Here is a 14,210-nt window from a genome sequence, read left to right as displayed (position 1 = left end):
GATAACAGACTCGTAGGAAACTCGAGGCACAGATTTTGATGGGTGGAGAGATCGGCAGCTTAGATTTGAATAGGTTCAATTTCATGTACCTGGTAAGACATCTTACCAAGCACCATGTCAAGGCCTATCAAACAGGCAATTGTATAGTAAAGTCTGGAGCTCAGGAGAGGGATACAAGGTAGTGACATAAATTTGTATATTTATTTATTTAGAGGCAGGCTCTTGCTCTGTCACCCAGGCTGGAGTGCAGTGGTACAATCTCCATTCACTGCAACCTCCACCTCCCAGGCTCAAGTGATCCTCCCACATCCACCTCCCAAGTAGCTAGGATCACAGACACATGCCATCATGCCTGGCTAATTTTTGTATTTTTAGTAGAGACGGGGTTTTGCCACGTTGCCCAGGCTGGTCTCAAACTCCTGGCCTCAAGTGATCCACCCCCCTTGGCCTCCCACAGTGCTGGGATTACATGCATGAGCCATCATGCTTGGCCAATTCGTATATTGAAAGCCATGAGCCATGGATGAGATGTCCAAAGGAGTACACACAGAAAAAAGAACTGGAGCACGCCAGCATTTAGAGGTTGAGCAGATCCCCAACAAGGAACTAGCAAATAAGACTTAAGAAGCTGCTGAGGGCCGGGAGTGGTGACTCACGCCTGTAATCCCAGCACTTTGGGAGGGTGAGGTAGGAAGATCACTTGAAGTGAGGAGTTGGAGACCAGCCTGGCCAACATGGTGAAACCCCATCTCTATTAAAAATACGAAAATTAGCCGGACACAGTGGCGCATGCCTGTGGTCCCAGCTACTTGGGAGGCTGAGGTGGGAGAATCACTTGAACCCGGGAGGTGGAGGCTGCAGTGAGCCGAGATCACACCACTGCACTCCAGCCTGAGCAACAGAGCAAGAGCTTGCCTCAAAAAAAAAAAAAAAAAAAAAAAAAGGAAAAAAAAAGCTGGTGAGGAAGAAGGCAAACCAGTTAAATATCTAGAATGGGACCATCTAATACACAGTGCCACATGTGCTATTTAATTAGAATTTAAAACTCAGTTTCTCAGTCACATTAGCCACATTTTTTCTTTTTGAGAGACAGGATCTCATCCTGTTGCCCAGGCTGGGGTGCAATGGTGCGATCATAGCTCACCGCAGCTTCGAACTCCTGGGCTCAGGGTATCGTTCCACCTTAGCTTCCCAAGTTGTCGGCATACAGGTGTGAGCCACCATGCCAGGCTCATGTTAGCCCCGTTTCAAGAGCTACTTTCGGGTAGCTATTGGCTACCGATCTGGACAGCAAAGATAAAGCACATCGCCAGCATTGCTCAAGTTCTATTGGACGGTGCTGGTCAAGAAGACAACTGAAGAAAGTATCTCAAGGACAGGGAGTGTCAAAAACTAATAGTAATAATTTGAGGGTAGAGACTTGACCATTGGATTTAGTTATGTGTAAGTGACCAGCAACTTCCTGACAGGACAGCAGTTTTGGTAGAGTGGGAGGCAAAAGCCTGACAGAAGCATATTCAGGACAAACTGGAGGAGAGGACTCGAAATCAAAAGAGACAGCTCTCAAGATTTGCAATTAAGATGGCTAGGGTGAATTGAACTGCAACGTATTTGTTGAAGCTGTTCCAAAGACAAGCACAATTCTCATGACAGCTGAGTTTTTGGTAAATGGCACATAAAAACCCATGGACCAGCGATTTGTAACCCTGAGAGAATCATTTGAAGATTGCTTGGGGTCCATCCCAGAGATGTAACTGGTTGCAAAGGGACCCTGGCATTGTTTAAATATAAGAAGTTTTCCTTGGGTAATTCTAATGTACATAAAGCCACAGTCCAAGACCTACTCACTGCCTTAGAGCAAAGCATAAATATGCATGCATGATGATTCCCAATCATGCTCCAAAATTATATGGCACTTCTTATGTTGGAAAATTTATTAAATGATGGCACATATTTGCTGCAAAGATGAGACATGGTATTGTGGTAAGTTTTTCTGCCAGTGTTTTGGAGATTGAGAATGCTAAATCCATCAAGATGGGAATCAACACTAGATAATCTTTGCTTATTATTTTTATTATTTTTTTGTTTAAGACAGAGTTTCGCTCTTGTTGCCCAGGCTGGAGTGCAACAGTGCGATCTTGGCTCACCACAAACTCCACCTCCCGGGTTCAAGCGATTCTCCTGCCTCAGCCTCCTGAGTAACTGGGATTACAGGCATGCCCCACCACACCCGGCTAATTTTGTATTTTTTGTAGAGATGGGGTTTCACCATGTTAGCCAGGCTGGTCTAGAATTCCTGACCTCAGGTGATCCGCCCACCTCGGCCTCCCAAAGTGCTGGGATTACAGGCATGACCCACCGCGCCCAGCTGATAATCTTTAAAAAAAAGAAAAGAAAAAAAAAAGACTAACCCTACTCACCATGAACAAATGTGCTGGTTTCATTACCTGGGGGTACAGTTACTCATAGAAGCACTTTATCTGATGACTGTACTTCCCCAAAGAAAAGCTTTCCGTTAACTGTACAAATTTTGAAATAGAATCAAATTCTAACCTTTAGGGAATCACAACTTTTACTTTAAAACTGGTATTATGAACAATTTAATATTAAAAAAAGAGACAACTTAGAAACTAGTAGCATCTTTAAAACCAGAAAATTTACATGGGGACTAAAGCTCCATGAATTACATGATTCTGTAATTCAGTTTTCTGTTCCCTATACTGGCACTTTTGAAAAAATAAAATATCTGGCATGTTTTGGTGAAAAATCTCAACAGGATTACTTCATTTCACATATAGTTGCAAATAAAATCACCTATCAAATCACTATAGGATATAGCTCTATTTTTCTCACCTCTGGAAGCGACTGTTTCCTAGTTATGAATCCTAGAATGTTTGTCCCCTCCCTAAAATCCCTGAAGCACTTACTATATTTGCTGTTCATCTCACTAAGTAATCCTGTATTCACTGTTTTTTGTATTGTGATGTGAATATGAAATAAATGGGCTGGGCACAGTGGCTCACACCTGTAATCCCAGCACTTTGGGAGGCCAAGGCGGGTGGATCACCTGAGGTCAGGAGTTCGAGACCAGCCTGGCTAACATGGTGAAACACCGTCTCTACTAAAAATACAAAAATTAGCCAGGCGTGGTGGCATGCACCTGTAATCCCAGCTGCTTGGGAGGCTGAGGCAGGAGAATCACTTGAACCCAGGAGGCAGAGGTTTCAGTGAGCCAAGACCACATCATTACTCTCCAGCCTGGGCAACACAGTAAGACTGTGTCTCAAAAAAAAAAAAAAAAAAAGAAAGAAAAGAAAAGAAAAAAAATGATGATCTGCTATCATACACAGGTCTCCTAGCAATCAATTTCTTTTCTTTCTTTTTCTTTCTTTTTTTTTTTTTTGAGACAGAGTCTTGCCCTGTCACCCAGGCTGGAGTGCAATGGCACCATATCAGCTCACTGTAACCTCCGTCTCCTGGGTTCAAGTGATTATCCTGCCTCAGCCTCCCGAGTAGCTGGGATTACAGGCAAACGCCTCCATGCTCAGCTAATTTTTGTCTTTTTCAGTAGAGTCAGGGTTTCACCCATGTTGGCCAGGCTGGTCTCAAACTCCTGACCTTGTGATCCACCCACCTCAGCCTCCCAAAGTGCTGGGATTACAGGCGTGACCCACTGTGCCCAGCTGCCAGGCTAATTTTTTAATTATTCCCTAGCCATCAATTTCAACTTCTTCCTCAATCCAAGAGCTAACAGATTAAAAAATGTATTTCACTTTTCCCTCTTTACCTTACCTAAAAAATGCTTTGAACTATTAAATAGCCACAAACTAGAAATAACCCACAACTTGGATAAATAGCTCCTAATTAATCAAAAAGCAGATTAAACCTGCAATCTGAAATGTAGTAATTACATTTGGAAACACTAAGTTTACTACATTAATCCTACTCTATTTTAATATTTCTACTATCAAGGCAAAAGGCAATATAATCTTGAAAGACAGAGATGGACTGAACATTTTCTTACCAAATCCCAAAATACTAGAATTTGAAGTATCAAGAGAGATGAATCTACTTCATTCAAAAGGAATTACTACTTTGCAGTACCAGTGGCAACCTCACAAACCTTGCATTACATAAAACTTTTTTTTTTTTTTTTTGAGATAAGTCTTGTTCTTGTGGCCCAGGCTGGAGTGCAGTGGCGTGATCTTGGCTCACTGCAACTTCTCTCTCCCGGGTTCAAGCGATTCTCCTCCCTCAGCCTCCCAAGTAGCTGGGATTACAGGCATGCGCAACCAGCCCTGGCTGATTTTTGTATTTTTAGTAGACACAGCGTTATGCCATGTTGTCCAGGCTGGTCTTGAATTCCTGGCCTCAAATGATCTGCCTGCCTCGGACTCCCAAAGTGCTGGGAGTAGCATGAGCCATCCCTTTTTAATAGAAATGGGGTCTTGCCATGTTGCCCAGGCTGGTCATGAACTCCTGGGCTCAGGCTATCCTCCCATCTCTGCCTCCCAAAGTGCTGGGATTACAGATGTGAGCCACCACGACCAGCCTACATAAAGCATTTATAAAACAAAACTGAAATAATTGTCTTAAATCACTGCCTCAAGACTAATAAAACTGGAAACTTTCGATGATTTACCTCAAATTACTCTCTTTTTTGAGAAGCAGTATAGAATGATAAAAAAAGCTGGAGATCTGAAGCTGACATCCTGGGTTCAAATCTTGGCTCTTTCACTTACTGGCTGTGTGACTATGTACAAGTTATTCGACTGGCTGTGTGACTATGTACAAGTTATTCGTATGTGTTTCAGATTTCTTCCTCTCTAAAATGATACTAGTAGCAGAATAATACCTGCCTCCCAAGACTGTTGTGAAGAATAAATGTAAATCACTCATAAACAATGCCTGTAACGTGCATACTGAAGCCTGAAAAGATGCAAGTGATTTGGTCATCTGAACCTCACAGAAACAGGTATTTCAAACTGCTACTTACTTTGAGGATTCCATGTACTGTATCAAAAGATATATCATTTCAGTAACTAGACCTTTGGAGGCAGTGAGATAAATGAGACTAATTTATCTGAAAGATCTGATCTGCTACTTTTGCATGACAAAGGTACCCTGCTTTATCTTTTAAGTAAAAGCTTGCTATGAAATACTCAGCCGTCCTTTCTGGTTCAGTCAGATGTAGTGAAAAGATGAGGTTGCTAGGAAACTTTCAGATTTCTAGTAGACAGATGGAGAAGAACTTGTCGATAATATTGCCATTTCCAGTCTTTGACATGACTGGGCAAACAGTACCCAGGGCTTAAAACATCTGTCATTTGTGAGAAGCACTGTGCCTCTGTGGTTAGTAACGAAGGCATGAGAATACCTGGTTATAACCCTGGCTCTGCTACTCGCTGTGACCTTTGGCAAGTTATTTGCCTTCTCTGCCTCAGTTTCCTTATCTGTGAAATCTGGATAATAGCCATCTTATAGGGTTGTTCAGAGGATTACATGAGTTAATTTCCATAAAGCTCTTAGAATAGGGTTCAACAGAATCAGCATCAAAAACTGTTAAGATTATTATTAAAAGCATAAAATGTTTTCCAGTATTAATGACATAACTGTATAAAAATATATCTTGATCTCACACAGAAAAGAAGACATTCTACTGTGTCCATGTTTTAGTTATTTGTGTTAGTACGAGATGTGAGGTAGTACAAATGCAAAGAAGGTACAAGGATCACATCTTCATGTAATTAACCTACTGCCTGACGACCTAACCTTGGGCCAGAAAAGAAAATCAGAAAGATTATGACTTGATAGCATCTTTTAGAGGGGTCTCGTGCATCTGATAAGGACTGGACTAAATTACCTGTTATAGGCTGGGCGTGGTGGCTCATGCCTGTTATCCTAGTACTTTGGGAGGCTGAGACGGATCACTTGAGGTCAGGAGTTCGAGACCAGCCTGGCCAACCTGGTGAAACCCCATCTCTACTAAAAAATAAAAAAATTAGCCGGGCATGGTGGCAGGTGCCTGTAATCCCAGCTACTTGGGAGGCTGAGGCAGGAGAACAGCGTGAACCTGGGAGGCGGAGGTTGCAGTGAGCTGAGATCGTACTACTGTACACCAGCCTGGGCGACAGAGCGAGACTCCGTCTCAAAATAAATAAATAAATAAATACAGCTGGGCATGGTGGCTCATGCCTGTAATCCCAGGCCTTTGGGAGGCGGATTACCTTAGGTGAGGAGTTAAGAGAACAGCCTGGCCAACATGCTGTAACCCTCTCTACTAAAATAACAAAAATTAGCCAGGCATAGGGGCGGTCACCTGTAATCCCAGCTACTCAGGAGGCTGAGGCAAGAGAATCTCTTAAACCTGGGAGGTAGAGGTTGCAGTAAGCCAAAGATTTCAGTGAGCCGAGAATGCACCACTGTACTCCATCCTGGGTGACAGAGCAAGGCTCTGTCTCAAAAAATAATAATAATAATAATTTTAATTAATTAATAACCCGTTTATTTTCATTGAACACATTGTTTCCATCTTCCATTTGTAAGTTATTTCTAGCCTTCCAACATTTACCATTTAGTCTCTTCCCAAATAGTTTTCTAAACCAGTAGCATTGGGGCACATGTTCTCAGGGCCTCCTGAGACTGTGTCACAAGCCATGGAAAAAAAATTTTTTTAATTAAAAATAGCTGGGCATGGGAGCTCACGCTGGTAATCCTAGCACTTAGGGAGTGCTAGAGGGGAGGAAAGCTTGAGCCCAGGAGTTTGAGAACTGCCTGGGCAACGTGACGAGACCTCATTCTCCACAAAAAAGAAAAATATAAAAAAAAAAACCCATTAAAGCACTAATAATAATTTAGCTAGCCATTACCAAGAGGAAGAACAAATTCTGCTTATCAAGACAGCCATTACCTTAATACGTTTTTAAGCAATGCCTCATAAACTGACAGCAAGTATAAACAGCTGGCTTAGCTGCAATAGAATGAATCGGTGTTTTAAGTGTGAAGAATTTAAAGCAAGCCAAGTAATTGTATAAAATTTAAATTTTATGATCATGTCTGGACCTTTTTACACTTAACACAATGGAAATGTTCATTTTTTTTCCCCAAAGGAAAAATTTCTGAATCATCACTATGTTGCACAGTAGAATAGAAATATGAATTCAGGTACTCAGTCAAGTTTCTAAAGAATGCAAATAACAGACACGATTTAACTTCCAAAATCTGAAGTCATCAACATGATTTTGTAGTACTGTATCTCAGGTTTTACCTAAAAATTCATTATTATTCAGATAAAGATAGCCCCCTGATCACATGTTTTTAAAAAGCCTCTGCCCCACCACAACTTCCTGAGATCTGTGAAGAAACTGCAGTCTTGTGATCAGACTCCATATAGGACTGGCAGTTTTGTAATCGTAGGGAAAAAACGGTGACTGATTTTATGTGTCAATCAGTTGTAGTCTGCTGATCTGATTAGAAGCCTTGACAAATGCCTGGTGGCGATTGCAAATAACTGCCAAGCATATAGGGATGATACAGTAGCCCACTGTTTTGGGATCAGCTCTTGTACAAGAGTATAGGAACAAAAACATCTGTAAGTAAGGTACCAGAAAAATAATTGTCCACAACCAAAAAGGCAAGGAGAGTAATCGAGCTTTCAAGGAGTGTGTCCATGTGGTTCCTTCAAGGGGCTCCTCAGGGTGCTGTTGAATGTGTTCCAAGGCCAGCCTATTGTAAGTCTCATTGATTTCAAAAACATAGTAAAATGCTGCCGCACTTGCTAACAGATACAATCCCACTCCAATCCATCCCATCCGCTGACGGAAATTCATCATTCTCCATGCTCTGTGCCTTCAAATTAAAAAAGGAAATACAATTAGGGTCTTGTAGTACTGTCACGGCAACTACTCCAAATGTACTTGCTTTATCTCCAAGAATTCTAGGTCGGGCGCGGTGGCTCACCCCTGTAATCCCAGCACTTTGGGAGGCCGAGGCGGGTGAATCACGAGGTCAGAAGATCGAGACCATCCTGGCTAACATGGTGAAACCCGTCTCTACTAAAAATACAAAAAATTAGCCGGGCGTGGTGACAGGCGCCTGTAGTCCCAGCTACTCGGGAGGCTGAGGCAGGAGAATGGCGTGAACCCGGGAGGCAGAGCTTGCAGTGAGCCGAGATCGCGCCACTGCACTCCAGCCTGGACGACAGAGCGAGACTCCGTCTCAAAAAAATAAAATTAAATTCGAAAGCATCCCACTAACACACTTAAGATTTAAAATAATTAAACACCTATTAAGAAATGTAAAACTTACAGGTTTTGTGTAATAGTTACAATAAAAAAACAATTGATTTCAGTATATATTGAGTTCTGCTTTTTAACGGGAATCTCTCAGAATAAATCACTGCATCCTACTTAAACAGGTCCATAATACCCGCCCTCCAGAAACTGGAATTAAACTAGTTTCCCACAGCACTTTTCACTTTGACAGGTGAAACACTTTCGGCTTTACAGTACTGCTTCAGATGTGAACGCGGGGTGCTACAAGTCAAGCCCCCAAGTTAAGACAGTAACTCCTAAGCACTTACAATGGTCCCGAAAATCTTCCTGTTCCCACGGCAAGCGTTAAAGAGTCATTCAGCTCTGAATAATCGGGTGGCTTTGGCATTTCAGAGAAAGCCACCATAAAATAAATCCCCTGGGTCACCCGGCTAGGAGAAAGGTGAGCGCCGCCAGCCTGGAGCACCAGCTACTAGTGATTAAGAACGGCGTGACTGCGGCGGGTCACGCGCGGCCCGGCCCCCGTCGCCGCCGCCGGAGACCCGCTATGGGGATCTGACCCGGCCGGGAGGCGTCCCCGCCACACGGGCCTCCAGGCGGCCGGCCCCGCCCCCTGCCGCGCTGCAGCGCCGGCACGCCGCGACCAGGGTTGTGCTGACTGCGCCAGGCCCGGGCCTCGCCGCCCTGCAGCGTCGCGAGCCCAGCGCCAGTCAGCGGCCGCCGGCAGAGCCTGCCTGCAAAGCTAAGGTCCCGGATCTCACCTTCCTGTCCCGGGTGGCCAGCCCGCCCGCCGTCCCGGATGCCGCCGCAGTCGGGGCTTCCGGCTCGGGCCGGAAGCGCGCGCGCCCCGCCCCCCAGAGGCCCGCCCCCTCATGACGTCAGATTGCCCCCGCCCGCCGCGCAGCTTCGCCCAGCGAGACCCAAACAGCTGGAATCCGGGCAGGAGCTGGGGGTCTAGCTGCGCGGGTGGTGGCACGTCCCTTCAGGTGGGCGGCTGTCTGGGTCTGGCGACTCAGCGCTCCTCAGCCTTTCCTCCCGGTGCCCGCTCGCGACTGTCATCGCCCCATCACTTCTTGCTGCGGAGAGCATCACAAGCACCTGGAGGACCGGCATCGGTCGCTTTGGTCCCTGAGTGTCCGTCCGAGCCTAGGGGAGCCCGCCCTCCCGCGCCTTGTCGGGGCGCGGCCGGGCACCTCCGCCGCCGGCGCACGGACGCGGGCACCGAGCACTAGATTACGGTGAGTGGAAGCTGGCCCAGAGAGGCCCTGCAGGCCCGACATCCCCCAGGCACCAGGGCTGGGAGGGGTGAGGGGCGCGCGCCGCAGTGCGGCGGCCCTGGAGTCGCCGCGGGGGGCAGGGCGCACGGGGCTTGCGGCCTGCACGCGTGCCGTGGACGTTGGCACCTTTAGCTAACCTGTCTGCTCTGTTTTGCAGGCTGCTGGACCTCGGCACGTTGACGAGATTTCCCTGGGGTACCGCGGAGGATTTCTTTGAATTGCAGTGGCCGCCTGTGGTCTGAAATATTTAAACTTAAGTCTATTATTTCGGGCACCATGACTTTGAGGCTTTTGGAAGACTGGTGCAGGGGGATGGACATGAACCCTCGGAAAGCGCTGTTGATTGCCGGCATCTCCCAGAGCTGCAGTGTGGCAGAAATCGAGGAGGCTCTGCAGGCTGGTTTAGCTCCCTTGGGGGAGTACAGACTGCTTGGAAGGATGTTCAGGAGGGATGAGAACAGGAAAGTAGCCTTAGTAGGGCTTACTGCGGAGACTAGTCACGCACTGGTCCCTAAGGAGATACCGGGAAAAGGGGGTATCTGGAGAGTGATCTTTAAGCCCCCTGACTCTGATAATACATTTTTAAGCAGATTAAATGAATTTTTAGCGGGAGAGGGCATGACAGTGGGTGAGTTGACCAGAGCTCTTGCACATGAAAATGGCTCCTTAGACCTAGAGCAGGGCATGATCCCAGAAATGTGGGCCCCTATGTTGGCACAGGCATTAGAGGCTCTTCAGCCTGCCCTGCAGTGCTTGAAGTATAAAAAGCTGAGAGTGTTCTCGGGCAAGGAGCCTCCAGAACCAGGAGAAGAAGAATTTGGACGCTGGATGTTTCATACTACTCAGATGATAAAGGCGTGGCAGGTGCCAGATGTAGAGAAGAGAAGGCGATTGCTAGAGAGCCTTCGAGGCCCAGCACTTGATGTTATTCGTGTCCTCAAGATAAACAATCCTTCAATTACTGTCGATGAATGCCTGCAGGCTCTTGAGGAGGTATTTGGGGTTACAGATAATCCTAGAGAGTTGCAGGTCAAATATCTAACCACTTACCAGAAAGATGAGGAAAAGTTGTCGGCTTATGTACTAAGGCTGGAGCCTTTGTTACAGAAGCTGGTACAGAGAGGAGCAATTGAGAGAGATGCTGTGAATCAGGCCCGCCTAGACCAAGTCATTGCTGGGGCAGTCCACAAAACAATTCGCAGAGAGCTTAATCTGCCAGAGGATGGCCCAGCCCCTGGTTTCTTGCAGCTACTGGTACTGATAAAGGATTATGAGGCAGCTGAGGAGGAGGAGGCCCTTCTCCAGGAAGTATTAGAAGGGCATTTCACCTGAGTCTCAGGGAACCACGAAGGGGTATGGCAATGAGTAGAGCATGAAGGTAGAACAGTCTATATACTCTTGTGACACATACAATCCCTACCTTGTGCTGCCAAGTAACTCATTTTTGTGCAATTCTCAGTATAAACCCTTTGTCGTTTCTATGCCTATTTAAAGTCTCCTAAAGGTGTAATTGACTAGGAAGGATGTAGTTCTACACTGCTGTTTACCTATTTAAATTCATCCTTGTGAATATCTTTGCTGTTGTTGTAGGGACAGAGTCTCGTTCTCACCCAGGCTGGAGTGCAGTGGCGCGATCTTGGCTCACTGCACCCTCCACCTCCCAGGTTTAAGCTATTCTCCTGCCTCAGTCTCCTGAGTAGCTGGGACTACTCGTGCCACCACGCCAAGCTAAGTTTTGCATTTTCAGTAGAGACGGGGTTTCACCATGTTGGCCAGGCTAGTTTCGAACTCCTGACCTCAAGTGATCCACCTGCTTCAGCCTCCGAAAGTGCTGGGATTACAGGTGTGAGCCACTGCGCCCAGCCTCATCCCTGTGAATTTCTTACTGTACAAAAGTTCTTTTACTACCTATGTGCAGTGCTCTGAGAGGACAGACAAGGTCGGGTGTATATGCTGACCAGATCTCATTGAAATATCAGCTTGTTTGGTATGAGGCGCAAGTGTAGCATGTCACATGTGATCATGTTGGATCATTGACAGTTTTTAGGTATGTATTGACCTACATTTATGATGACAATCCTGAGTGGGGAGGTTAAGATACTAAGTTATTTTCTGTATGAATCAGAATTATACTGATTCTGTGCAATCAAAACAAAAGGCAGAATAGAATGCTGAGATTGGTTAAGTTTGCAATGACCATCTTTACAGATTTCTGCTGTGTGTCATCAAAACATCTAGTTCTGAGTAACATTTTCACGATTGTTATAAAATTATAGGTGTGAACTTCTAAAATAAAGGAATGGTAATAAAATGACTTTGTCTGTTTTGTTTATATCAAGGTTCCAAGAGAGATTTCATTTGAATAAAGAGTTCCCAAAGCATGAATCTGCAAACCACCGGACCTACACAGACTTAGTTCCTTGGACTCTTTCCTCTTGGTGCTCAGGGGTAGGAAACTTTTCTTTTTTGAGACGGAGTCTCGGTCTGCCGCCCAGGCTTGAGTGCAGTGGCCGGATCTCAGCTCACTGCAAGCTCCGCCTCCCAGGTTTACCCCGTTCTCCTGCCTCAGCCTCCCAAGCAGCTGGGACTACAGGCGCCCGCCACCTCGCCCGGCTGGAAACTGTTTTCTAAGTGAAGGGAGCTTCTACTGAAGCAGTAAAACAATGGGATGAAACAAGACAGTGGACAAATTAGTGCAAGTAGTGCAGATGTATCAGTGTGTCAAATTTGGAGGGAGAAGGAAAGAAATGAACATTGTATGCTGCTGCTTGGAAGATTGAACTAAAAGTTTCTCCGTTTACTTTCTCATTTAGTCCTCTTGAAAAAAGATTGAGCAGTGTAATCTTAGCATTTTGAGAGGCTGAGGCAGGAAGATTGCTTGAACCCAGGAGTTCGAGACCAGCCTGGGTAACATAGTACAAAAAAATTTTTAAACCTAGCCGGGCATGGTAGTGTGCACCTGCAGTCCCTGCTACTCAGGAGGCTGAAGCTGGAGGACTGCTTGAGGCCAGGAGGTCAAGGCTGCAGCATGCTATGATTATACCACTGCACTCCAACCCGGGTGACAGAGCAAGACCCTGTCTTAAAAAAAATAAATACTGCAATATAGAAAAACCGAGTTTCACACTTGTGGGAATGGGCACAAAAGGTTAGAAATTTGGTCAAGGGCCAGGTGTGGTGGCTCACACCTGTAATCCCAGCACTTTGGGAGGCCAAGGCGGGCGGATCACGAGGTCAGGAGATCGAGACCATCCTGGCTAACACGGTGAAACCCCGTCTCTACTAAAAATACAAAAAATTAGCCAGGTGTGGTGGTGGGCGCCTGTAGTCCCAGCTACTCGAGAGGCTGAGGCAGGAGAATCGCTTGGACCTGGGAGGTGGAGGTTGCAGTGAGCCAAGATCGTGCCACTGCACTCCAGCCTGGGCAAAGCGAGACTCCGTCTCAAAAAAAAAAAAAAAAGAAATTTGGTCAAGGTGAAACATCCTTGGGCCAGAATTCTATCCTCTGTAGTAAGTGTAGTGAGTGATTAGGTCAGAATTCTCTCCTCTGTCTTTCTGCAGGGCCCATATTCTTTCTACTGCCAAGAAAGAGAAGCAATCATCAGGGTATCTATACCCAATAGCCTCACAAGGGAAGCAGGGCAGGCATTGGCTCCATTTCATAAATGTCCATCTTATGTGCATTGGAGGGGAGTACAGTTGACCCTTGAATAACTTGGGGCTTCAGGGAGCCAGCCCACTGCACAATCTGCACATAACTTTTGATTCCTCAAAAACTTAACTATTATTACCGACTGGAAGCCTTACCGATAACAGAAAGTTGATTAACATATTTTGTATGTTATTTGCATTATATACTATATTAAAGTAAGCTAAAGAAAAAATGTTCTTAAAATTGTATGACTGGGTGCAGTGGTTCACACCTGCAATCCCAGCACTTTGGGAGGTCAAGGCAGGTGGATCACTTAAGTTCAGGAGTTTGAGACCAGCCTGGCCAACATGGTGAAAGCCACACACACCTGTAACCCCAGCTACTTGGGAAGCTGAGGCGGGAGAATCGCTTGAACCTGGGAGGCAGAGGTTGCAGTGAGCTGAGATTGCACCACTGCACTCCAGCCTGGCCAACAGAGCAAGACTGTGTCTCAAAAAAAAAAAAAAAAAAAAGAGGAAGAAAATCGTAAGAGAAACTATATTTACAATTCATTAAAGAAGTGCATCATCATAAAGGTCTTCATCCTGGTTGTCATCTTCACATTGAGCAGGCTGAGGGAGAAAAGGAGGGTTGGTCTTGCTGTCTCAGTGGTGACAGAGACGCAAGAAAATCTGTGGATAAGTGGACCTGTGTAGTTCAAGCTCCTGTTGCTCAAGAATCAGCTACATGTTATTCTGGATCAGAATCCTACTACAAATTAGACACTTAGCAGTGAAGAATATAAGAATCTATAAGACCTGGGCAGGTGGCATGGGTTATCTTTTACCTAAAAAAAAAAAAAAAAAAAAAAGCATGGTTACCAATTGCTGAAAGGTAGGATACAGTATTTCACAAAGCACCCAAATTTGGGATGTGCACCTTGATTTTAGATTCAAAGGCATAGTATAATGTTTGTGTTATGACTAAATGTCATGATTAGGTTCCCATAAATTCTTCCACAATGGAAAG

General features: G+C 45.5%; 2 protein-coding genes across 3 annotated transcripts; one reads left to right on the top strand and one right to left on the bottom strand.

Moving 5' to 3' along the window:
- Positions 1-7,026: 7,026 nt before the first annotated feature.
- Positions 7,027-9,132, bottom strand: LYSET (lysosomal enzyme trafficking factor). Of its 2 annotated transcripts, none has more exons than XM_007987648.3 (2): positions 9,035-9,132; positions 7,027-7,848 (listed from the first exon to the last, which is right to left on the bottom strand). In XM_007987648.3, exon 2 carries the CDS (start codon positions 7,830-7,832, stop codon positions 7,437-7,439), a length of 396 nt encoding a protein of 131 aa, XP_007985839.2. In that variant the 5' UTR covers positions 7,833-7,848; positions 9,035-9,132; the 3' UTR covers positions 7,027-7,436. The 2 variants fall into 2 exon arrangements, with proteins under 2 accessions (XP_007985839.2, XP_007985840.1); XM_007987649.3 differs by lacking the exon at positions 9,035-9,132 and adding an exon at positions 8,582-9,028.
- Positions 9,133-9,148: 16 nt separating this feature from the next.
- MOAP1 (modulator of apoptosis 1) lies at positions 9,149-11,864 on the top strand. The gene is made up of 2 exons (XM_037984417.2): positions 9,149-9,511; positions 9,708-11,864. Exon 2 carries the CDS (start codon positions 9,827-9,829, stop codon positions 10,880-10,882), a length of 1,056 nt encoding a protein of 351 aa, XP_037840345.1. The 5' UTR covers positions 9,149-9,511; positions 9,708-9,826; the 3' UTR covers positions 10,883-11,864.
- Positions 11,865-14,210: the final 2,346 nt, after the last annotated feature.

Source organism: Chlorocebus sabaeus, chromosome 24, assembly GCF_047675955.1.
Source record: "Chlorocebus sabaeus isolate Y175 chromosome 24, mChlSab1.0.hap1, whole genome shotgun sequence".
Classification (NCBI taxonomy): domain Eukaryota; kingdom Metazoa; phylum Chordata; class Mammalia; order Primates; family Cercopithecidae; genus Chlorocebus; species Chlorocebus sabaeus.
The sequence above is the reverse complement of the archived record's forward strand: the minus strand, read 5'-3'. Positions and strand labels throughout refer to the sequence as shown.